This window comes from Serpula lacrymans (assembly GCF_000218685.1).
Source record: "Serpula lacrymans var. lacrymans S7.9 unplaced genomic scaffold SERLAscaffold_13, whole genome shotgun sequence".
NCBI classification, from domain to species: Eukaryota; Fungi; Basidiomycota; class Agaricomycetes; order Boletales; family Serpulaceae; genus Serpula; species Serpula lacrymans.
In genome coordinates this window covers 891,210-916,919 of record NW_006763302.1, presented here as the reverse complement: position 1 = coordinate 916,919, position 25,710 = coordinate 891,210, and the positions used below count along the sequence as shown (strand labels likewise).

Genomic DNA, 25,710 nt, shown 5'->3' with positions numbered 1-25,710 from the left:
CCATACCCTTCTGACATGTCTGAGGAAGACAGAGTCCGAGCCCTGCTCGAGAACACTGAATATCAGCCGCATGACCCTTTCTCCTGGAACTTGGACGACCCAAGCTTGGGTGGAGCTCTGTCCATAGACCCCACCTTCTTCTCCAAACCAACCTTCTTCCCAATGGATCTATCAATGGCCGGTAGCCCACCATACCCATCTGTCTCATATGATTCGGATCAAGTTTCGTCGGGGGTGTCGTCCGGATCGTCGCCAAGCGCAAATATGGACATGGACTTTGGTTCTTCCAATATCATGGGTTTGACGCTCGACAATGACTCCACAGATTCACAGAATTCATATCCCACTATCCCCCCTCAGTCTCAGTGGCTGACTTCAGATGGAACATGGGACGCCTCTGCAGTGAGTCAGCTCGACGTCCCCAACTCTGTTCAACGCTCCGACTTTCTGAGCAGCAGCCCAGAAGAGGTCGAAATGTACGCCAGACTTGCGAATAGCGATCCAGCCCTGTTATTTCACCACACTCGCGAATCGCCATGCACCGTCCATATGTCAGAGGTGATGGGCAATGTCTCAGATCCCCCGCAAAGCGCTATCGTGCCGCCCACTGCTATTACCCATGATCCTTCTTCTTTCCCCGACGTTGCACCCGCAATGTTCAAAATGGAAGACCTAGAAGAAGGAGAGGACGAGGTGTACAAGGACGACGAGGAGCAGGAAAGTAACAACAGCTCTTACTGTCCCTCTGACTCAGATTACGCTCCCCGCTACCCATCATCCCCAAACGACATCGCTTCTGGCAAAATACCAGCTCGCAGAGACCGCTCTTCCACATATCTTCCCGTCCCCGTCCCCAACCTCACCAAAAAATCTCGCGGGAGAAAGGTGCCAGTATCCGGTGGCCAATCCATCGTGATGCGCAGCAAGGATAAGATGAAGAAAGGCATGCGGACGTACACTTGCACAGTCAACGGCTGCGGAAAGTGCTTCGTGAGGGGAGAACATTTGAAGAGGCACGTCCGCTCAATCCATACAAATGAGAAACGTTCGTCCACTTCATCAGTCTATTCGTGATTGTCTCACATCAATTAATTTATCTAGCATTTTGTTGCCCAGTCGAAGACTGCGACCGAGCTTTCAGTCGAAGAGACAATCTTGGGCAGCACATTCGTATCCACAAATCCTAGGCAAGGAATGGTCAAGGAAAATGGACCTGAGTCTTGTATTTGTACGTGGCGTGGTTTATATCAACAACAGGATATTGTAGCTGCTATTTTGTTTTCCATCTATATATCCATATGTATCAGTATTCCTTGGTCGATATGACCTATAGTTCCTATACACTTACTCTATCTTGTATTACTATCGAGTTATTCCTACAACCCTCTACGACTAAGACTCCAACGTTCATTCGTAAATAGAAAATAGCCAAAAGCTATAAACAAATCTATCATATTAGAGAACAACGACCGGAATAAATGATCAGTGCTCCACACTACTATTGGCCTATGTACATAGATATTATATACGAAACATGAAGATACGGCCTACTGGATGAATAAAGGCATCAGATGAATGCACTAAACATGAACAGGGGTGAAATCGGAAACATAAAGTAAGAGACAAACATGAATAGCTCAACAAAGCAGAATCGACAAAAGTGAACACTAGAAAAGTGATATATACAAAACGCCGGTCGCTGGGTTGTTTTGTTTTGCCCCCGCAACAAAATAAAATATCTACGCAGGCCGACAAATAAAATATGATCCATATAAGAATATAGAGAGAGGATTATCCACGAGTTCGTTTTAGAAAATACCAGGTATAAGATGTTGGGAGTGGGGTTTCTGGATAGATAGGAGAAAATAATAAGACGAACAAGGCTAAGGAGCGATAAAATGCTTCCCAAGTATGATTCGAGAGTTGAGTAGCCAGGCAAGATAGCAACCATTGCTACCTCACTCCCTGGGAGCAGAGGAATCCACGATAGGCCATACGGGCTCCCTATTCCGGTCACGATCACCCGCACGCATCAGTGGTATGGCACCAGCAACTATCCCGCTCTGCGATGGCTGCTGAGTCTGTTGCTGCTGAGGAGACGATGAAGGAGGAGGCGGGTTCTGCTGTTGTTGGTGTTGGTGTTGCTGGTGTTGCTGGTGCGGTTGTGGTGCACCAAGCATATCATCAATTCCACGCTTGACTCCCAGCATCAATCGATCCGTCTTTTCAATCATCTCCTCCAATCTTTTCCGCTGTTCGTGAAGTTCGATATAGTGCTGTCTCAGCTCGCTAACTGACGGGACACTCGACGCCAGGACGCCATTCAGGCCTTCGTGCGACTGAGCCAGCATATGCGGGGGAGGTGGAGAATGTCCATGAACTCCCGCCTGACCATAATAATGGTGCCCATGGGGTGGTGGTAACACGTAAGCCGCATTTGCAGCAGCTACACCCGGATTGAGGGGCGAATGCGTTCTGCTTGGTGCGTTGGATCCCGACCTGATGTAACTTGACGGGGCACCACTAAAATCACGACCTATTCCCATTAGCCCAGCTGCACTGCCATATCCTGCATAACCCCGCTCACCGGCGGCCAATGCAGCGTTCAATGGCGGAAGGTCGAATCCCGTGTGTGACGATGCCATGAACTGCCCATGACTTGCAGGACGAGGAAGATGTCCATGAGCGTAGCGTTCTAGCACTTCACTTTGCTGCAACCCGCGGGGTAACGAATGTGCGCGCTGCCCGTGATGATGATCGAGTGCCGAAGGTGAGCCAGCTGAAGGACCTGCGAGAACTGATGCCGCCGCGTCTGCGATTTGCTGAATACTGCCGCCCTCCCAAGTGGAGCCGTGCGAATCGCGTGAATGCTTTCTGCGCGATGCCTCTCTTCCACGCGTACGCGCAAGTTCTCTCTGTGGCTCTTCATCAGCCGGTTCACCCATGTCCTCATCATCGTCTTTCTCCCGTGTTCTACCCTTCTCCCTTTCACTCCTCCCTCTTCGCGTTCTCTTCCTCCTTGGCTGCTCCTGTGCTTCGCTTTCACTATCTTCACCAGTACCTCCACCGGCATGTTGACCAAGCCGACCAACAGCAACGAGAGCTTCGGCTGCAGCTTGATCTGACATCCGCCCTGATCCACCTCCAGGACCCATTCCCGCTGCAGCGGGAACGCGTTTTCTCCGCTTGATGACCGTCTTCTTCATAGAATTCGGTCGGTGAGTTCCATGGAGCTTGAAATACAACCCTGCAGTAGCGAAACGAGTTGTAAGTAATCAGGTGATGATAACAACGGGCAGAAATTGGTGGATGAAAAAAATTAGCTAGAAATGCCGCAGAATCGGACAAGTCCAGCAGGCCAACCGCGGAAATAATCTTATCAAAAAAGGCAGCATAACGGAATCGTGGGAGAATAAACAAGATTAGACAAGCGAAAACCAAAACTGATAAGATCCCCCATTTTCCCATCAAGGGTCGCGGGCGACCAAGGAGAGAATCGGAATGCCCGCAACACGCTCTACGTGTCATAGAAAAGACGCCGGAAGAAGCCCTTGGGGCAATAAGTGGGACGCGAGGCGTATTGACACGTAAAAAAAATGACAACGAAAGTAAAGCGAAGACAGCAGATCGAGACGTACCGCACGCGTTACAAATGTTGTTGCCAACGTCATCTCGCCTCCAAAGGGGCGTGGTGCTTGTCCCACAGTTGGCGCAGCTCAATGCGCCCACTGCAGCTCGTGCCCTTGCGCGCCCGTTGACTGCGCTCTGTCCAGTGGCACTTGGACTTTCGCCCTCCACATTAGGCGAGGACGCCTCCGCAGGAGGAGATCCAGGAGCTTGAGGGGGGTTTTGAGGTGGAAGATCACTAGGTTCTGTCTCAAGGCGCGCTGAAACAGCAAGAGCGTTATTATACGTAGGACAGCCAGAACATGCTGTCGTGCCTCCGGTGCCATCGCATCGTCCATCACCAGGACAAGTGCCACCTCCTGGATTCGTATGGGGAGTAGCAGTAGTCGCTGTTTTGGAAGCCACTGGTGAAGATTTAGTGGACTGCGGTTTTTGTTGTGGTGATTGCTGAGCTTCTGCCTGTGATGCTGATGGCTCTTGATGTTTTTGAGTGTGCTGCTGAGCAAGGGTAGGGGACGATAACGGGGCCCCAGGAGGCGCTAATGGGGGGTTGGACATGTCGAGAGCAGCAGATGTGGGTGTTCCACTTCCGTTGGGATGAGTAGCAGAAGAAGGCGTAGGCGGTTGAGCCAGAGAAGCAGGACGTGGAGTTTGGTTAGATTTGAGATAAAGACCTGAAGAAGTCATAGCACACACGAGGCATACACATCGTATGTGCGTTTCTAGTCAGCACTGCTATTGTACGATACTATCCAATCCCCATCTCAACCGCGAGTAAGAAGAGACCATGCCCTTACAGCGCGCACGGACACGCGTCAAGCATGAAAGCGTGCAACACTGTGATTGGGGATATGTACTAGGACCCGCGACCCGACCACGCGCTGACACGTGTACGGGTCGAGTAGATCGCGACACACGCGAGAAGGTTGGAGAAAGAAATGAGATGAAACGCGTACTCACCACAAGCGTTGCAGATGGACTTGCCGTCGAAGTCACGCTTCCACAAAGGAGTATTAACGCTGTCGCAATTAGCACAACCACTCCGGGCTGGATGTTCAGCGGAGTTGGGGGAATGATTAGGATCGTCTTGTGGCGGACGGTCGTTGGTCGATATGATCGAGTCGTAGAAATCACCGTTGAGCTGCTGTTGGAGGGTGTCAGAGTGCTGAAGCGAAGGCGAGGTTAGGAGAGCCTGGTCATGTCTTGTATGATCTGATGCTGTGCTTGGGCTGAACTGTTGTATCCGCGAGATGGAAGAGAGTGCTGGGTGGTGCATGTTGATGGCTGGAGATTCCATTACTACGGGTGGCATTTTTTTTTATCTGGTACCGAGTTTTTACAATTTTTCGAAATCTGAAAAGGGAGACAGGATTGTGAGTCCAAGAGAGCTAGGCTGGACATTAAGCGGCAAAAGGAGCTCAAGTACCTGCTACTAAAATGAGGAGTATGATACTAAGACGATGAGGGAAACGACGAAAGAGATGGCGAGAGCGACGGGGGTAACGATGAGCTAGAGTAAGAAACGGGACAGAGGAGGGTTTATGCTTTTTGGCAAGAGACGGGAACCGATAAACTGAGATAACGACGGCAAAGGCACAGCAGCCAATCAGGAAGCCACAGTTTCAAAGTCCCTTTCCAGATAATCTCGAGGTTTCCTAATCTCCGCTATCGTTTGGGCGGGAGTCCTCTCTTCCGCTCGCTCTTAAAAATTACAGATAAATCAGGATTAATTTACATGCCCTACGACAACCCCTCCACCTCATTCCGCCCAGCAACGACACCCGTGCTGGCTGGCATCGCAGGTGTTTTAATCGGGTATTTATTTTTCAAAGGTGAGGTATTTTTGTTTGTTTGGCTGTGGCGCAGGTATGTATTCCCCATCTTATCTTAACCGTGCTATTTTTTGACCCTGGAATTCTCAGACTCGGACGCCTACCCAACCGAACGGAGGCTTAACTAGAAACAGGATCACCCTGTCATGGAAGCTTTGTCTTGGTCATGGCCGCCAGGGCACGTTGCCTTCTAGAAAGCAAAGCTGAATGAATACTTATCCATGTCTCTCATGGCCTTGAATATAAAATCGGGTATATCTCAAGCCCACCGCCATTATGGAAACAGATCGCTAACTGGTCCCGTTTTTTCGCAACCTTGACGTCCGTGAACACCATGAACCTAAACTTTGAAACAGAAACGCGGGGCGCCGATGCTTGTATCAGACTCTCGGGACATAGTCATTTTCGTCTCATCATCAACGATCCGAAAAGATGGATGACCTAACGACATAACCAAGCAGTTTATTAACATGGGTCTGGACCTGTGCTCTCCTTGCGTTTGATAAGATAAGCCCCAATAAGAAATTATGCCTCCGCTTTTTTTTCTTGTCCGTCGATCTACTGACGAACGATAGCTCAACCTTTCTGATTATCTGATAGAGCTAGAAGTGCACGTAAATGAAGATGAAGTCACACATGCAGGATGGCGTTCTCCGATCCTCACCTGCAGGCTCTCTGGAAAGCTAGGGTTTGTGATCGTGATTTCGTCCGCGGATAACCCAATGATACCAGAATAAAATGACACACAGCAACGCTATCTATATACCCGGTTCGCCAACAATAATTCTCGTTCAGGCTGCTTTGAAAACCGTATCATCAAGCCTATTATATCATTACAGCATCTGTCCCCCTTTATGTGCCACTCCGGGTCATCGAATATCATATCCTAACGAATGGTCAATGGGCAATTTCATGTTCGGGCATCGATATGTTCATTGTGATAGAGGCTGTAAGATGTCAATGCCCTCTGTCACCGGAAGTTTAATGACCACCTTCATACGTATGAATTCAGTACTCCAGACCCAATACCAATATCCAGGGCAGACACGAGGCTCTCAGCCGCGGACGAGGATTTTCGACTGCACATTCACCACGATCACGTTCGTAGTGCGGCTCAGAAGCCTACTCATTGTCCATAATCAGCTATCCTGGAACAAAGTCGGAACCACGGTTATCAGATCACTACCCCAACAAACTTGAATTGGGTTACTAGCCCGATGTGGCACTGTCACAACAAACGTAGATCACTGACAACTGGGTTCAATCCTCGTTGGTGCGGCCATCCATTGATTTTGATACAGTAATTTGTAACGCTGCTTCAACACCATAGATCTAGGGAGAAACATGCATAAGAAAGCAGGATGGGCATGGCATGGCATGGTCATGTATTCCGGCTGTCGACGGAGATATCGGAAGCTGGTTTATCACAGTATATGTAGCGGAAACTCTCAAAAAGACAAAACTCCAGGGACTGTTGCGCATCACTGCCTCGTTCATGCTTCTGAGGCTGCCTGCTTTGTCCTCTTCTTTGCAACAGTGTTTTCTCTGTATCATAAGTTAGATATTGAATGAAGAGATATGGATGTGATATAAGTACCTGAAACCATTCTTGAATCGCCTGGAAACGTCCTTGAGGTATCGCATCCTGCCAGTACCAGTGGTCTTTCTGCGCTTGGCCTTCTGGCCCCACTCGTACGACCGCATCTTAGCGGCTGGGTACCCGCACTGTGCGCAAGCTGACATATACGATCACCATATCACAAGAAAAGAGTGGGGATGTTTGTGAAGATATCACGACGGAGAATAAATCAGGCGCGCAGAAAGATTGAAATTTAATCAATACCAGACAGGTTGATCGAAATGATGTGCGTACTTTTGTGCTGCCTGTGGAAAGCACGTCTGCCGCAACGCCGGCAGAGCGTGTGGGACTTGGTGTGTCGCTTACTATTCACAGAAAAATATTAGCTATGATACTCCTAAGAGATTCGCAGTTGTAGGAGGAAACGTACCCGAAGGACGAGGTACCTATTCACGCGCAAAGTCATGAATGCGAATCAACCATTAATCCCGGAACTTCAAACAAATCACTCAGAACTGGGAACGAACCTTTTGTCTGAAAGAAGGAACAAGTTAATCAGTAAAGTGCGCAGACCACAAACCCACGAAACGTTGAGATCCTCATAGCGCAGCACTCCCAAGCCAAAGTCATCTGCCCGCTCTAACAAACATCCAGCCTCCTATACGTCCAAACTCGCCCAAACCAAACCCATCCATAGAAACTGATTTCCAAGGGAGTGCACTAGAGAGTGAATGAGCAGCAAAACTCACCATCTCGCCGTCTTGAGTCGATTTTTTGTCGAAAGTTGTTGCCGGATAGAGTTTGTGGTCGCTCTCGCGTTACTAGAGAAGAGGCGTGGGATGGCAAATAGCGCGTGGGAATTGGCATGTGGCTACGGTGGCAACTCGACCCTCGCAGTCAAGCTAAGTCCACCATTTATCTCTCGTAGCGTTCTGGAAACTAAGGAACTACACTGGGTCCGATGGTATCGAAGACGTAACATTCTGAAAATACAGTAGGAGAAAGCTCCCAAGCAAATGCTCCTGTCGAGTTCCCCGTCTATTCTTTTCTAGGAGTTTTGTTGGGCCGCCCTGTTGTTGCAGTCTGGAGCCTGAAAATTTCCTCACGGCGCCTCGTAACCTTCCAGAAATATAAGACACAAGGGCAACCAGACTCATGATCTGCAGTAAGTTCCGGTGGAAGAAGCACCTGTATCTCCCCGTCCGTCTTTCTCTCTCTCTTCTTTCTATCGCAGTACTGTTTATTCCCTGAAATGTATCGCAGCGCCAAGGCTTGGGGACTTGAATTAGAATTGGAAGCACTGCTAGTGAATCACGCTTAATCGTTGAACCTACAAAGATATTCACGGATATTAGATATTATCGGTATCCAAAACAAGCGGTGTCTGATATCTTATCTACCGTTCCCCTTGCGCGATTTTTCTCACATCATGCATCTGAACCATGATGATCATCCCAGCGGCTTTATCATCATCCTCAACTTCATCAGATTTCTTCTGATCAGTCTTTTAAAAACAAAACTAGCGTGGCACGGGTGAGCTGCGGAGTCGTTTCAAAGTGACGACAGAACACCGCGAATAGAGCTAACTGTTGGGATCTGTCAATTTGCGACTTATCCCAGGGACTGTACTAATAGTAGCATCTAGTACGGCAGTCAAGGCAATTCAATGCGGCTATATAGATGATGGAAGTCCACTGGCCTCTGATTAGTGTGAACCTGCCTTCACTGCTCAGTCAATCTTGCAGTTACTGATCATCGGTGAGAATCTCGACATGATTGAATTAATGAAAATAACTGCTGTTTGAATGCAAACATTGGGCGGTGTTAACTGGTGTCAGTCTGAGCATGATATGCACATCCTACAGTATCTGTAAAATTGACATCAGTAAGTAATCACAACATAATGTATTTTTGGGCATTCAATGTGCCATTTGCCTTCCAACTCCAGTGGTGCCTTGTGGACAGGGGGTTGAGGCCATCACACTCAAACTTGCAATCTGCATCATTGCAACTATCTTGCCTTCACAAGCACACATACACATTCATGGCAATGACAAAGGCATCATCAAGGCCTGGCCAAAAGGGTGCAGCAGGAGCAAACAAACAAACCAAGTCTTCCATCAAATCCGCAATTTCCTTGAGCCCACTCTGCATCATACATACTAGCTACATCAATACCCTCCTTAATCTAGCTGATACTGTATCCAAGGGATGGTTCCCCCCTCAATCCATTGTCTTTACAGCTATTGTCATCACATCACTCCTGGATTGATGGGAGGTGGAATAATGGCAGCTGGACAAATGGGAAGTGTGTAGACTCAAAGAGATCTAATATAAACCAAATGCTCAGACTTCGTGGGCGAAGCTCTGAGAATGTATTCGCGTACCTAATATAAACCAAATGCTAGGTACAGAGTAAGTATATCACATAAAATAAGGAAGGTATAAGATCCTCACCTCAGACTTCGTGGGCGAAGCTCTGAGGTGGGGCAATCGTTGCTACGAAGGTTTTTAAACTCGAACGGAAGTATAACTAAGGGGGTAAATTGCCCCATCAAAACGCACGGGCCATCCTACCACTACACTTTCCTAGTATGGTGTCCTGCGCCATACTTTCCCTTCGTACGACGCTTGTCTTTGTCGACTCGCGTTTTCTAACACTCCCCCTCAAGCGGTACGTAGGCCTAACGCAGCCGCAAAATGTTTCACCTTTGCAGAGGGCAAGGACTTGGTGAGCACGTCGGCTGTCATCTCTTCAGTTGGGCAATAAGTAATCTCGATCTTCCCTTCTTCAATGGCGTGCCGAATGAAATGGTACCGAACATCGATATGTTTGGTTTGCGCGTGGTATTGACTGTCCTTCGAAAGTGCTATGGCTGATTGGTTATCACACAGGAGGATGGTTGGTGGTAAGTCTTGATTGAAGAGTTCGCTGATGAACATCCTCGCCCACAGTAGTTCCTTAGTGGCATGTGTCGCAGCCACATACTCGGCCTCTGTCGTTGATAACGCGACAATTTCTTGTTGCTTCGAGTACCACGAGACGGCGCCACCATCAAGCATCATGGCATAGCCTGATATGGCTCGCCTGGTCTCGTTCATACTCCCATCTGCATCGGTGTATCCGGTAAGTGGCTGTTCTTCCGGACCGTATGCTAACCATAGCTCTCTGCTCCCTTTTAGGTACCGGATCACCCTTTTTGCTGCCTCCCAATGGGCCGGACCTGGGTTCTCGACAAAACGAGAAAGAATTGCAACAACATGCGCGATATCGGGGCGTGTGCCAATCGCCGCATACATCAGTGATCCCACGGCCTCTCGATATGGGATGTTTCGCATTTCTGCGTAGTCTTCAGGCGTCTTGGGGCTCTGGTCTTTACTCAGGTAGGTGCTAGCAACCATTGGGATCGCTAACGTTTTTGCATCTTCTAGGTTGAAGCGTTTGACAATAGTGTCGAGGTAGCTGCGTTGTGACATGTATAAGGTGCGTGTGCTTCTGTCTCTTTTCACTTCTATTCCTAACATCCAATGTAGCTCCCCCAGGTCACTAACTTCGAAGAGTTTTCCTAGGTCAAATTTCAAACGGTTCATCTCAGTCATTGATGGTGTGACGAGAGTCATGTCGTCTACATGAACTGCAATAATGGTGAGCTCTCCTTCATTGCGCCTATGGAAAACTGCATGGTCTGTTTCACAGCGAATTAAACCAATTTTCTGGAGTCCGTCGCATAGAGTCTGATACCACCTGCGGCCGGCCTGCTTCAGGCCATAGAGTGTCTTGTTTAGGCGCAGGACTTGGGTCTCTTTTCCAGGTGCGTTGTAACCAGGCGGTTGTCGCATGTAGATGACCTCGTTTTCTTCTAGTTCGCCGTTTAGGTATGCACTTTTTACATCCATCTGGTGAGTTTCCCAATCATTTCGAGCAGCCATCGCTAAGATGATTCGTAGCGATGCCATCTTTGCAACGGGGGCAAATGTGTCGAAATAGTCTATTCCTTCCACTTGGCTGTAGCCTTGTGCTACAAGCCTTGCCTTGTACTTATCGATGGATCCTGACGCTGTTTTCTTTAGCTTGAACACCCATTTACTCCCTACGATGTTCGCATCTTTGGGTTTCTCAATGTAAGTCCATGTTCTTGCTACTCGAAGCCTGTTCAATTCCTCATTGATCGCTTCTTCCCATTTTGGCCAGTCTGGGCGCTTTCGGGCTTCTTCAATAGTTCTGGGTTCAACGCCTTCGAGATCTGCCATGCGTGCCACCATGGCTACATTTTGGGCGAGATCCCTTAGTGCTTCATTATCTCTCTCCTCCTCATCTCTCCCATCCGGATCGTCGACGTTCAGTTGGATGCCTTTGGGTAAGGTGGGTCCATTATTTCCAGATACTGATCCTTTTCCTTGTAGGAGGTCGCGAACATATTGGGTTGGCTGGCGAATGCGGGTACTTCGACGCGGAGCAACTATAGGTGGAGGTGGAAGAACCGGAGCTGGTAGGATGGGATCAGGATCAGCTTGATCTTGATCCTGAGGGTATAGTGGGTCAGGGATTGCTTGGGGATTGGGTGAATCGGGATGAGGTATGTGATCACTAAGTTCTACAATGTCACTCTCCTTTGGCGCTTGGTCCAGGACATCATGCTCCCCCTCAAGCCCAAAGGGAGGTTCGTTGTCAGCATCTACAGGTACATTCGCGACGTCAAAATGCACTGAGCGCTCAACAGTGACTGAATGATTCTCTGGCCAATAGATGCGGTGTCCGAGACTTTCGGTATCAAAACCGACCCAGTGACCCCTCCTAGCTCGGCTCTCAAGCTTTGAGCCAGTTGCGTCGTGCACGAGTACATTGCAGCCCCATTCGTGTAGGCCAGCAAGATCCGGCTTGACACCATGTGCCGCTTCAAACGGCGTCATGTTGTCTAGTGCCTTGGTGGAGGTGCGGTTCTTCAACCAACATGCATGTTTGATGGCTTCCCCCCACAGGAATTTCGGCAGGCCACTGCTAAGTAAGAGGGCGCGTACTTTTTCGAGTAGGGTACGGTTCACGCGCTCTGCAACACCGTTCTGTTCGGGGGTGTCATGCACTGTGAGTTTCCTCATAATTCCTCTATCTTTCAGATAGTCACTAAACGCATTGCTCATATATTCGCCACCCCTGTCGCTATGTAAGACTTTGATTGCTGCATTCATGTGGTTGCGGACCCAGGCCTCATACATTTGGAATTGACGGAAAGTGTCGGATTTATCGCGCAGTAGATAAACATGTGTTTCGCGTGTCTTATCATCCGTAAAGGCAACATAGTACCGTTTTCCACCCAGCGTTTCGACTGGTGCAGGTCCCCATAGGTCGGTGTGGATCTCCTGGCCATATTCCTGTGCACGCTCACCCAGTTTCACTTTAGGGATTGCCTCGCGCTTGCCCTTGGCGCGGACACAAGTTTCACAGAAAGTGTCTGTTTCCCTATCCTCCAGGAGTTCTACCCCATGGATCAAGCCCTTCAACACCATGCGCTTTGCTGCATCAATGGCTATATGGCCAAGGCGCTTGTGGAGTTCAGTGACAGATATGCGCTCAACAGCTGCATTGGCGCTTTCGTGGCGAAGATTTGTGCCTCGCGACTGGTACACACCACCTACTTTAGGTATGTGTCCTCTTATTTTTCCTCTCAGGTCATAGATAACGCATTCGCTTTTCGCAAAGACGGCCTTGTAGCCTGCCTTATCCATACAGCCTATGGAAACTAGGGTGTAGGCCAAATTTGGTGCGTATAACACGTCTCTCAGGCGCACTTGCGTGTCTTTATGGGCGCCGTTGGGGACACTAATCATCATATCCCCTGTTCCTACAGCAGAGAAGGAGTCTTGGTTTGCCACGCTTATAGGGTAAGGTGCAATCGTGCGGTAATTGAGTAGGAGGTGTTGATGGGGGGTGAAGTGGCTCGTAGCGCCGGAGTCATAGATTTCAATGGGACTCTTGGGCCTCGCGTTCATGGCGAGTTGGTGAGTGAGGGCGCTCCACGCACCTTCTTCTTCAAAATCTGATAGGCTCGCACCGTCGCATTGGACGTGGACAGCAAGGTTCGCCTTTTCAGGCTTCTTTCCCTTTGCATCGCCCGTTTGCCCCTCTTCTTTCTTGTCTCCTGGTGAGTCCCCTTTTGACTCATTCTTTGTGGAGCGCTCACACTTCTCACTGGGGCACTGGTGTGACCTGTGTCCCTTTCCACCGCAGTTCCAGCATTCAAGCTCGCTGGTATCCTTGTCGTCTCTGCCGCCAGATGATTTTCCTTTCTTGTAGCGACCTCTTCCGCCTCGACTTCCACGTTTGGACGATCCTTGTCCTCCGGTGGCTGACATAGCGATGTCCTCTGATTTCGCTGTCGGGCGTTTTCTGAATATGGTCTGTCGGTCGTATTCTTGGAGAAGGTACGAGATCAGTGTCTCTGGGTCCAAGGTCTGCTTTGACATATGGGCAGACGCTGACAGGTGCGACACGTAGGTGGCGTATGAGTGCGGCAAAGACATGATGATGCTGGAGGTGAGTTCTTTGTCTGCTAGTTGGACTCCTGCTGCGCTGAGCTGTTCCCATAGCGCGCGAATCTTGTCCAAATGTGCGCGCAAGTCTCCTTTCTCGGTGCAGCGTAGGTTCGACAACCTTTCTCTTAGCTCGGACTGAACTAGCTCCGTTTTGTTCTCGTTTTCTTGGCAGATCATGACCCACATGTCGGCGACGGTGGGTTTGTTTAGGATCCTTCGCAGCGTCGAATCAGGTATGGTGCGACCTAATATATTTCGCGCGCGGTACTCCTTTTTTAGCCAGGCATCAAGTGCTTCTTGATCAGCCTTGCTGACTGTTGCAGGAGGAGATGTCGTCGCTGTGGCCTGGCCAGCAGTCTGGCTAGTGGTCTGGGATAGTGGTATCGGCCTTTTTGCTGTGCCATGGAGGTGCTCGACGCAGTCTCGGTCAGCAAGGGCCCATTCGAGGCGAGTTTTGTACATCGACCAGTTCGAGCCATCCGGCTCGAGCTTTGGCACCCCAAGGGTGTCTTTTTCAAGGTGCGTTGTCTCACTCGCAGGGCTCATAACCTCAAAGAGATCTAATATAAACCAAATGCTCAGACTTCGTGGGCGAAGCTCTGAGAATGTATTCGCGTACCTAATATAAACCAAATGCTAGGTACAGAGTAAGTATATCACATAAAATAAGGAAGGTATAAGATCCTCACCTCAGACTTCGTGGGCGAAGCTCTGAGGTGGGGCAATCGTTGCTACGAAGGTTTTTAAACTCGAACGGAAGTATAACTAAGGGGGTAAATTGCCCCATCAAAACGCACGGGCCATCCTACCACTACACTTTCCTAGTATGGTGTCCTGCGCCATACTTTCCCTTCGTACGACGCTTGTCTTTGTCGACTCGCGTTTTCTAACATAGACTACAACTTGACTTATAATATTTTCTGGTCAAGTGTCTGCGGTACTATGAGGTCATACTAAGTGAAAAATAATGGTGATGGTATTGCCACATCATTCCATGTGTCAGTAAATTGGGAATGAACTTTAGAGGCATGATGCAATGTGAAAGACCATCACATACCTGACACAACATCTGTAACACTAGTGAAACAAGAACAATGAGTAACAGAAATATGGATGATATGTATAGATGACGAGTAGTCAAAATGTGGTATTAGCATTTACAATAAATTCAAACTTTTTACAAACTTTGCTTTTCTTTACTTTTACATTTTACATTACGGCTTTTGGCACTCTGCCATAGCAAGGCACATATCAATTGACCAGTTGACTGATTCATCATGTGACCCTGACCATTTGATTTTACCCCACACTTGAAAAATCACTAAGTCCCAGAGCCAGGCATTCACAGTATGATTGCTCCCCCGGATACACAGGTATGTCCCTCAACTTCTCATAATCACAGACAACAAAAGCTGACAATGATATTATCCAGTGGGCAACCAATGATACCATACAAAGGCAGCAGCAGTAGTGGGTAGGATAGGAACTAGTAGCAACAACGGCAGCAACAACAAATGACACAAGAACTGTAACGTTGTCATGCACCAAAGTTGATTGGTAGCATGAACAGATGTCAATAACGAAGTGAATATTCAAAAAGACTCGCATTTGCGCCACACAGGCACAGTGCCACGTGGAATAGTAATTAATATTGCCTTTTTCGAACTTGTGGCTGATCAGCATCACCTCTATTAGGCAATCCAGTCACGCTCACCTTTGCTTTTCCATCCGGTACTTTCCGCATTTCGGCATTTCGGCAAATTTTCGCGTTGCCACTGGCTACACATTGCATTGCACCCTCGCTTTTGTCGTTTCCCTTACTCCCCTTCCTTTGCCTAGCCCCACCATGGGCCCCTTCCTCTCCTTTTTATTCTCACCTGATGGTCGTTTCTGGATCCCCATTCTAATCCACTTTTCCATCACCTCCACCCTCCTCCTCCTCATCTTATTTGCACCCCCACCATTTCTGATGTCACCACTTCCTATCCGCTTCCGTCGCCGATCCGTTGACTACCACGTGCCACTGCTGATATCAGCAAAGCCCCGGCGGCTGGTCCAAATAGGGCAACAGGTCCATCTTCATGACGTCGATCTGCCATCATATACTATCAAAACATCAGTTGCTCGTCTTGCCTGGTTGGAGCGTGGGTGGGTAGTTTTTGAGCTGGAGAAGGTTCATCCCCTTGCGTCGCCCATGTTCATTGCTGTCCCATTCACTTGGGTACACTTATCTTTTGTCCATCGTCTTCACTACAGCTACACCTACCACACGCTGCCTGGGACTCACTTGTTCCAAATTGGGACTACTCCTCTCCCTCCCTCATTTGACCAGGTGGTCCAACACAACCAGTCCATTAATAAGGCCATGGAACTGTCGGATTTGGACTAGGTGGTGGACCGGTGGCTCCAGTATCTTTTTTTTCAGCAGAACATTCATTTACAGTGCGATTATTTTTGATTTTTGAATCATTTTTATGGACACATATTTTTTTAGAATGCCTGACTGACAATAAAGGAACTGTGTTGATACTGATAGTGTTTTGCCTTGCCCTTTTTTTTTACTGCATCTTCCCATGACATCATGATTTTCCTGCTCTCTTTTTGCTATTGGACTTTACATTATGGCTGTACAAACCTGTGACATTACTTACACAGCATTCATTGTTCTATCCCTTTCTTTTCCTTTTTTTGACAATCTTATCCTGTACTACCTACGCAGGATTTGTCAGCATACATTCCTTCCTTCATGTTCTTTCTCATTCTTTTTGCACAGCTATACTGTGCATAGCCTACTTTTCTTTTACTATATAAACCCCTGTATTCTACCTTGTAAAAAAAAGAACAAGAACTCCAATCCAGACTTCTTCTCTAAATTTCAAGTTCACTACTCTGCTACTTGTGATCCAGTGTGGTCACAATACTTCCCACTGCTACCACTACTATCTGCTGTCATTGTCACTCGTCATTTTTGAAAGTCACTGTCATCCCTTTCAATTAGAGTCCTTCTGAGCACCACAGTTTGTGCGTCAGGGGCCTGCTATCACTGGGAACCTTGTCATCTCGTTATCTTGTTGTTTTCAAACCTACCTTGTTCTACGATTAGCAAGGTAGTGCTTGTCCATACTCATCACAAAGCCCCTATCTTTTATCATCCAACTATCCCTCCTCCTCAAAACCCACACCCATACATCACTGGGTTTTACTTTGAAGGATCGTCATACACACCACCCCACAAACAACCAGACCACTCCACTGTTCTAGGAGGCAAAGCCCATACACAAGTTCTGTGGAATCTGGGAGGATTGTGTGTTAGTTTGTTTTGTGTGTGGTTTTCTAACTACAATTCTCATCATCGACAGCGGGAGGCTGTATCACGCACAAATGTTTTTTTGTTGTCGAGTACCAAGAACACAGAGAGCGAGTCACTGCCAAAGCTACCCAACTAGGGAAGATTAATTTAATCTTGGGCTGGACCTGGCTATTTAAACACAATCCTGAGATTGACTGGCAGACAGGGGTTGTTACATTGTCATGTTGCCCTCAGGAATGTAAAAACTTGGGTAAGCCGAGTCACGTCTGTCAAACTGAGCATCTTGAAAAGATAAACGCTGGTCACATTTATGAGCTCAGATCTTTAGAAAAGATTGACAATGACAATGACGAGGTAAAACCCGAGGAAGAGATTAAGAGGCTGGTACCTCCCGAGTACCATGACTTCTGGAAAGTCTTTTCTAAACATAAATCAGAGCATTTCCCAGAGGCTAAGCCTTGGGACCATGCTATAGATTTGAAGGACACATTCATACCTAGAAAGGGACACATGATTCCCCTTTCTGCTCCAGAAAGAGATGAGGTTTCTAGTTTCATAGACGAACAGCTTAGGAAGGGTTACATCAGACCTTCCAAGAGCCCTATGACATCCCCGGTGTTCTTCATTCCTAAAAAGGATGGTAAGAAGCAAATGATTATGGACTATTGTTACCTAAATGAGTACACAGTTAAAAATACATATCCGCTGCCTTTGATCAGTCAGCTAGTAGACAAATTGGCTGGCGCCAAGATTTTAACAAAAATGGATCTTAGATGGGGGTACAATAATGTACGCATCAAAGAAGAAGATGCTTGGAAGGCCACGTTCACGTGCCACCAAGGATCCTTCGAGCCCCTCGTCATGTTCTTTGGGTTGACCAATTCACCGGCGACCTTCCAGAGCATGATGAACTAGATTTTTGCGGATATGGAGAACTGTGTCATCATTTACATTGACGATTTATCAATATTTACAAAGTCGGACGATGAGGCTGAGCATGACAGGATCGTGCAAGAAGTCCTTCGACACTTACAGGAATGGGACCTATACGTCAAACCTGAAAATGTAATTTTAAAGTAAAGGAAGTAGACTTCTTTGGTATGATATTTGGCCAGAACAGAATCAGGATGGACCCTGAGAAAGTTCAAGCTATATTCAAATTGGCCAGAACCTAATCGCGTCAAAGTAGTTAGGGCCTTCCTTGGCTTAGGCAACTTCTACCGAAGATTTGTCAAAAACTTCGCAAAAATAATGAGACCGTTGAACGATCTCACAAAAAAAGACATTGTTTGGCATTGGGGCGCCAAGGAACAAGAAGCTTTTGATAAGCTCAAACAGGCATTTACAACAGCGCCCATACTAGCATTTCCAGAATTAGACAAAGAGTTCCGGCTAGAAACCGACTCTTCTGATTTTGCTACTGGGGCTGTTCTATCAATTAAATGCCCTGACAATCTTTGGAGGGCTTGTCCCCATTTACTGCATAGTTTGTCGTCTACAGAGTGCAACTATCAAATTTACAATAAAGAGATACTGGCTATCATTAGAGCTTTAGAGCACTGGCAGCACTACTTAGAAGGTGCTAGGCACCAATTTGAAATTTGGACTGATCATAAGAATCTGGAGTATTTTATGACGGCCCGAGATTTGAACTGGAGACAGGCCTACTATGCGGTGTACTTGTCTAGGTTTAATTATAAATTAATTCATAAGCCTGGAAGTTGTATGGGGAAAGCGGATGCTTTATCCAGAAGAGAGGATCATGCCAACAGCATAGAAGATGACAACAAAGGCGTCACCCTGATAGACCAATCAAGGGTTGCCAATGTTAGAATCGGGCAAGATTCCGATCTTCTGGAAGTCTTCAAGAAAGATATCTCCTCAGAAGAGAAGGCATGCCTTGACGGCAATGAGAACTATTTATGGAAAGATGGGCTCTTCCATTTTAAAGACAAAATCTATGTGCCTGGGTCTGCAAGGATCAAGGCAATAGATAGACATCACAACACTCCAGTGGCTGGGCACCCTGGGTGGCAACAAGCAATGGAGTTGATCTCCAGAAACTACATGTGGCCTGGCATGGTCAAAGATGTACAGGAATACGTAAAATCCTGTCTGAGATGTGCTATGGCAAAGAATTCACATCAACAGCCAGCCAGTAAACTTATGCCAAATCCGATACCAGCTGGTCCCTGGCAGGATATATCGGTTGACTTTACAACGGATCTACCCGAGTCAAATGGGTATGATTCAGTAATGGTGGTAGTAGATCGCTTCTCCAAAGAAGTGGTATTTATACCCACCAACAAAACCATTACCACCGCTGGTACGGCAGATTTATCTAAAGATTTTGTATGGTCTATCCATGGATTGCCGGAAACGGTTATCTCCAATAGAGGACTGCAATTTGCTAGCAAGTTTACGAAAGAGTTATGCTGGATGCTGGGCATCAAACCTAAATTATCAACGGTGTTCCATCCACAGACTGATGGACAAACGGAGAGGCTCAATCAGGAATTGAAGCAATACCTCCAGATATTTAGACAATAAACAGACAGATTGGGCCAAGTGGCTAAAGATAGCCCAGTTCTCATATAATATTAAACAGTCGTCGGCTACAGGAAAGGCACCATTGGAGGTGACAAGATTGTACCTCCCCAGAATGGGTGTAGAACCTGGCAAAAGCAAAAACGAGGCTGCTGAGAACATGGTCAAAGACATGATGTAACAACCAAGAGTTAGTTACTCTGGCACACACAGGAACACACTATAAAGGTAGTGATGGGGGAGTGGTTACCCCTTAAGCTGCAGAGAGTTTGTTGGTATACAACAGGAGGACTTGCTGAGGAGTCTCCTTGATCTATTGGGGTATTTATACTAATACAGAGTGTTTGTACCTATGTACTGTACAGTTGATAAAAGCAGTGGCTGATAATGTCATGGGGCCTAGCCCGCATGACCAGCTCCACTGTGTGAGAGAGTTTGTGTCTAAAAGAAGAATAGAGGCAGCGCTGCGCGAGAAGGTGGAGTTAGAACGAAAAGGAAAGTGCCGCTGTCGATGATGAGAACTGCTGTTAGAAAACCACACACAAAACAAACTAACACACAATCCTCCCAGATTCCATGGAACTTGTTTATGGGCTTTGCCTCCTAGAACAGTGGGTGCTCTGGTTGTTTGTGGGGTGGTATGTATGAAGATTCTTCAAAGTAAAACCCAGAGATGTATGAGTGTGGGTTTTGAGGAGGAGGGATAGTTGAATTTATAGAAGATAGGGGCTTAGTGACAAGTATAGATAAGCACTACCTTGCTGATCGTAGCACAAGGTAGGTTTGAGAACAACAATATGACGAGGTTCCCAGTGATAGCAGGCTCCTGACGCACAAACTGTGGTGCTCAGAAGGACTCTAATTGAAAGGGATGACAGTGACTTTCAAAAATGACGAGTGACAATGACAGCAGATAGTAGTGGTAGCAGTGGGAAGTATTGTGACCACACTGGATCACAAGTAGCAGAGTGGTGAACTTGAGAGTAGAGAAGAAGTCTGGATTGGAGTTCTTGTTTTTTTTTTTACAAGGTAAAATACAGGGGTTTATATAGTAAAAGAAAAGTAGGCTATGCACAGTATAGCTGTGCAAAAAGAATGAGAAAGAACATGAAGGAAGGAATGTATGCTGACAAATCCTGCGTAGGTAGTACAGGATAAGATTGTCAAAAAAAGGAAAAGAAAGGGATAGAACAATAAATGCTGTGAGTAATGTCACAGGTTTGTACAGCCATAAAGTAAAGTCCAATAGCAAAAAGAGAGCAGGAAAATCATGATGTCATGGGAAGATGCAGTAAAAAAAAAGGGCAAGGCAAAACACTATCAGTATCAACACAGTTCCTTTATTGTCAGTCAGGCATTCTAAAAAATATGTGTCCATAAAAATGATTCAAAAATCAAAAATAATTGCACTGTAAATGAATGTTCTGCTGAAGAAAAAGAAACTGGAGCCACCGGTCCACCACCTAGTCCAAATCCGACAGTTCCATGGCCTTACCAATGGACTGGTTGTGTTGGACCACCTGGTCAAACGAGGGAGGGAGGGGAGTAGTTCCAATTTGGAACAAGTGAGTCCCAGGCAGCGTGTGGTAGGTGTAGCTGTAGTGAAGACGATGGACAAAAGATAAGTGTACCCAAGTGAATGGGACAGCAATGAACATGGGCGACGCAAGGGGATGAACCTTCTCCAGCTCAAAAACTACCCACCCACGCTCCAACCAGGCAAGACGAGCAACTGATGTTTTGATAGTATATGATGGCAGATCGACGTCATGAAGATGGACCTGTTGCCCTATTTGGACCAGCCGCCGGGGCTTTGCTGATATCAGCAGTGGCACGTGGTAGTCAACGGATCGGCGACGGAAGCGGATAGGAAGTGGTGACATCAGAAATGGTGGGGGTGCAAATAAGATGAGGAGGAGGAGGGTGGAGGTGATGGAAAAGTGGATTAGAATGGGGATCCAGAAACGACCATCAGGTGAGAATAAAAAGGAGAGGAAGGGGCCCATGGTGGGGCTAGGCAAAGGAAGGGGAGTAAGGGAAACGACAAAAGCGAGGGTGCAATGCAATGTGTAGCCAGTGGCAACGCGAAAATTTGCCGAAATGCCGAAATGCGGAAAGTACCGGATGGAAAAGCAAAGGTGAGCGTGACTGGATTGCCTAATAGAGGTGATGCTGATCAGCCACAAGTTCGAAAAAGGCAATATTAATTACTATTCCACGTGGCACTGTGCCTGTGTGGCGCAAATGCGAGTCTTTTGAATATTTGCTTCATTATTGACACCTGTCCATGCTACCAATCAACTTTGGTGCATGACACCGCATGGCACGGAGTGTGAACTATAGTAAAAGGTTAAAGCGGAGAATGAAAATTAAAGAAAGGTCCGAAAATTGTGTTATCGTAACACATGAAGTCTGTCTTGGACAAAACGCGCAAGGTGCTATTTAAAACTGCAGAGCAGATGAAAGACAGGGCAGAACGTAGATGCTCTAAGGCCCCTGACTACAAGGTCGGCGACCTGGTCTGGTTAGACACTGACCACTTGAAGTTAAAAGACCGGCAGTCTAGAAAACTGACCGAAAAGTGGATTAGGCCTTACCGGATTAAGGAAGTCAAACCCAATGCAGTGGAGCTGGAACTCCCAAAACAAATGAGGGTAGTACCCACAGTTAATATTAGCCATGTGAAACCCTACAAAGGGCCGCTGCCGGGACAGCACGTAGACCGGCCCAGATGTAACAACCAAGAGTTAGTTACTCTGGCGCACACGAGAACACACTATAAGGGTAGTGAACGGGGAGTGGTTACCCCTTGAACTGCAGAGAGTTTGTTGGTTGACAACAGGAGGACTCGCTGAGGAGTTTCCTGGATCTATTGAGGTATATATACTACTACAGGGTTGTTTGTACATGTGTACTATACAGTTGATAGAGACAGTGGCTGATGATGTCATGGGGCCTAGCCCGCATGGCCAGCTCCACTGTGTGAGAGAGTTGTGTCTAAAATAAGAAGAAAGGCAACATGGCACGAGAAAAAGGAGTTTGGACAAAAAGGGGAAGTGCCGCGTGGCACCATGTGTGAAAGCTAAAGTACAAGGTTAAAGCGGAGAATGAAAATAAAGGAAAGGTCCGAAAATTGTGTTATCGTAACACCAGACCGGTTGTAGTCACCCAGGAAGGTGAAGAAGAGTTTGAAGTTGAATGAGTGGTGAATGCATGCTTGAAGTGTGGAAAATTAGAGTTTCTAGTCCTATGGAAGGGCTATGGAGACGAGGACAGAACATGGGAACCAGAAGCCCATCTGGACAATTCCCGCGATGCTGTTCCCGGATTTTATTCTAAGAATCCCTCGGCTCCTAGGAAGCTTAGAGGCATGGATTTGAACTTTTTTAATTCCCTTTTTTAACCTATGCCCAAAAATCTAACTACTACCTCAGGTACTTGGTCTCGCCTGGAAGTTGAGCCTTAGAGGGGGTAGTGTTACAATAACACATTTTTGGACCTTTAATTTTCATTCTCCTCTTTAACTTTTTACTGTAGTTTTCACACTCCGTGCCATGCGGCACTTTCCTTTCTGTTCAAACTCCACTTTCTCACATTGTGCTGCTTTTCTTCTATTTTTAGATACAAGCCTCTCACGCAGTGGAGCTGGTTACACGGGCTGCGCCCTCTGACATCATCAGCCACTGCCTTCATCAACTGTATAGTACATATGTACAAACAAACCTGTAGTAGTATAAATACCTCAATAGATCAAGGAGACTCCTCAGCGAGTCCTCCTGTTGTATCCTCACAACTAACTTGTTGAAGTCTAAAGGGTAACCACTCCCTCATCATTATCTCTATAGTTGGTTCTAGTTGTGCGCCAGAGTAACAAACTCTTGGTTGTTACAGATGCTATCTAATTTATCTCCTACCTTGAAGCCAAGCTGCTCCAGCCCACTCTGAATGCTTTCACCAAGGCCATACAGCCCACAGATGTCTGAAATACTGAGGATTTCCACTGGAGGTGATGAAAGACGTTGTTTCTCGTCATGGTTTGCTTTGTGGGAGCTTGTGGGAGGCATAACAGGGCTCCAAGGTAGGCCTGTCTCACTGAATTCCATCTTCATTGGCATACCGGTGCCTGGAATTCCATAGTTGATCGGATAGGGCAAAAATGGGGTGTTGTAGTAGAAAAAGGGTGGATAACCAAATACATTGGGGGTAGGAGATTTTACTGGGGTAGACACAGTTTTGATTGGTGTAGAAGTGGTGCTGGCAGATGACAATTTTATAGCTGGCTGATAAATTTTCAGTGCATGTTCAGACTTAGAAAAAATTAGTGCCAATTGGCATTTTCTCGAGTGTTGCATCACCTTGCTTGATAGCTTATGCCCAGACAATGCAGCAGGGGCAAGTCATTTCAAAGTGGAGGTTGCTAGAACAGTGGTGGAAATAAGCTATTGTCTTGTGCTTGTCACAAAATCCAGGCTTGTGTTTACCCTGTAGTACAGTAACGAGCTCCTCTATTGCATCATCCATCTTATTTTGCGGAGGTCATGAAGATGCAAAACAAAGAATAAACAATTACACACCTTTTTTGAGATACACCTGTCCTCAAGATCCCAATTGTACTCATCCTCACTTTCAGGAGGTGTTAATGCAGATGCTTGGGCGGGACATGATGATACAGCACTGGGTAACTCTGATAAAGTGGCTGTACCCCCATCTACGACTGCATTCATTGAGATGATGATGTATGGTTTTAGTGTCGCTGCTTTAGTGATGACTTGGCCGACCAATGAGGCAAATCCCTCTTTTGTTGACAGTGGCAACCAGGAGTAATTTCTGGGCATGAGTTATTTCCATTTGAAGCTGGAGATTGGAAGAGAGCGGGGGTGTTTCAACATGAGGTCAGCAATAGTGGTGAGGAAATCATCCCAAGGTGATTTAATGTTGATAGGATTTTCTATATTTTTATTTTTATTTTTACCAGAATCAAGCACCCTAGTGTTTGTCTCGCCGGGGCCACACTCCAAGGGAGACGCTGGTGCAGTGGTAGCATCATAAATTTTACAGTTACAGTTTTGCATACAAGTACATACTTCTGATAACAAATTGAGAAATTTATTTACAAATTTGGGAGCCACCCCCTTTCCTTCATTGCTCATGCAACACCCCAGAGCAGGGGCCACCTTGTTGTGGTTTACTTCATTGTTAAGAGGAGCAAAGGCACCCAAGTGACCTAAGCTCTGAACTCTTTTCCCTGAGCCTTCATCTCAGCAACCTGTTGGTCATAAAAGAAGGCTTGGATTTTGTCGTACGAACGACCAGCCAGAGTATTGAGCCGATCGTCTGGCTTCTCCATTTCTAATTAGTGCGCCTGGTGCCCTTGGTTATTTTTTTGTTGGGCGGTGTTGATGATGAGAACTGTTGTTAGAAAAAAACACACACAAAACAAACTAACACACAATCCTCCCAGATTCCACGGAACTTGTTTATGGGCTTTGCCTCCTAGAACAGTGGGTGCTCTGGTTGTTTGTGGGGTGGTATGTATGACAATCCTTCAAAGTAAAACCCAGAGATGTATGGGTGTGGGTTTTGAGGAGGAGGGATAGTTGAACTATAGAAGATAGGGGCTTTTTGAGACGAATATAGGATGAGCACTACCTTGCTAATTGTAGCACAAGGTAGGTTTGAAAACGACAAGATAACGAGGTGACGTGGTTCCCAGTGATAGCAGGCTCCTGACGCACAAACTGTGATGCTCAGAAGGACTCTAATTGAAAGGGATGATAATGACTTTCAAAAATGACGAGTGACAATGACAGCAGATAGTAGTGGTAGCAGTGGGAAGTATTGTGACCACACTGGATCACAAGTAGCAGTACGAAGTGGACTTGAGATTAGAGAAGAAGTCTGGGTTGGAGTTCTTGTTTTGTTTTTTTACAAGGTAAAATACAGGGGTTTATATAGTAAAAGAAAGAGAGGCTATGCACAGTATAGCTGTGCAAAAAGAATGAGAAAGAACATGAAGGAAGGAATGTATGCTGACGAATCCTGCGTAGGTAGTACAGGATAAGATGGTCAAAATAAGGAAAAGAAAGAGATAGAACAATAAATGCTGTGTAAGTAATGTCACAGGTTTGTACAGCCATAAAATAAAGTCCAAAAACAGAAAAAAAGCAAGAAAATCATAAAGTCATGGGAAGATGCAGTAAAAAAAGGGCAAGGCAAAACACTATCAGTATCAACACGGTTCCTTTATTGTCAGTCAGGCATTCTAAAAAAATATGTGTCCATAA

At 46.7% G+C, this 25,710-nt stretch overlaps 6 protein-coding genes across 6 annotated transcripts; 2 read left to right on the top strand and 4 right to left on the bottom strand.

Annotated features, from left to right (window-relative positions):
* Positions 1-591: 591 nt before the first annotated feature.
* Positions 592-1,187, top strand: SERLADRAFT_399878 (uncharacterized protein; the record flags this gene model as incomplete). Its single annotated transcript, XM_007322633.1, has 2 exons — positions 592-1,045; positions 1,102-1,187. Coding segments are annotated over 2 exons (540 nt in total), but the record flags the coding sequence as incomplete, so codon positions are not given.
* Positions 1,188-1,422: 235 nt separating this feature from the next.
* SERLADRAFT_477174 (uncharacterized protein) lies at positions 1,423-2,960 on the bottom strand (the record flags this gene model as incomplete). Its single annotated transcript, XM_007322632.1, has 2 exons — positions 1,423-2,536; positions 2,588-2,960. 2 exons carry the CDS (start codon positions 2,943-2,945, stop codon positions 1,959-1,961), a joined length of 936 nt encoding a protein of 311 aa, XP_007322694.1.
* A 213-nt stretch (positions 2,961-3,173) lies between these two features.
* On the bottom strand, positions 3,174-3,714 carry SERLADRAFT_340713 (uncharacterized protein; the record flags this gene model as incomplete). Its single annotated transcript, XM_007322631.1, has 2 exons — positions 3,174-3,247; positions 3,639-3,714. Coding segments are annotated over 2 exons (150 nt in total), but the record flags the coding sequence as incomplete, so codon positions are not given.
* A 2,750-nt stretch (positions 3,715-6,464) lies between these two features.
* Positions 6,465-7,858, bottom strand: SERLADRAFT_477171 (uncharacterized protein; the record flags this gene model as incomplete). The annotated part of the gene is made up of 6 exons (XM_007322630.1): positions 6,465-7,004; positions 7,057-7,195; positions 7,333-7,403; positions 7,469-7,484; positions 7,566-7,572; positions 7,788-7,858. The coding sequence occupies 6 exons, from the start codon at positions 7,788-7,790 to the stop codon at positions 6,953-6,955; spliced, it is 288 nt and encodes a 95-aa protein (XP_007322692.1).
* Positions 7,859-16,933: 9,075 nt separating this feature from the next.
* Positions 16,934-17,101, top strand: SERLADRAFT_343577 (uncharacterized protein; the record flags this gene model as incomplete). Its single annotated transcript, XM_007322629.1, has 1 exon — positions 16,934-17,101. A coding segment is annotated over one exon (168 nt), but the record flags the coding sequence as incomplete, so codon positions are not given.
* A 6,176-nt stretch (positions 17,102-23,277) lies between these two features.
* SERLADRAFT_442059 (uncharacterized protein) lies at positions 23,278-24,261 on the bottom strand (the record flags this gene model as incomplete). The annotated part of the gene is made up of 2 exons (XM_007322628.1): positions 23,278-23,706; positions 24,001-24,261. 2 exons carry the CDS (start codon positions 24,259-24,261, stop codon positions 23,278-23,280), a joined length of 690 nt encoding a protein of 229 aa, XP_007322690.1.
* Between the last annotated feature and the right edge of the window lie 1,449 nt (positions 24,262-25,710).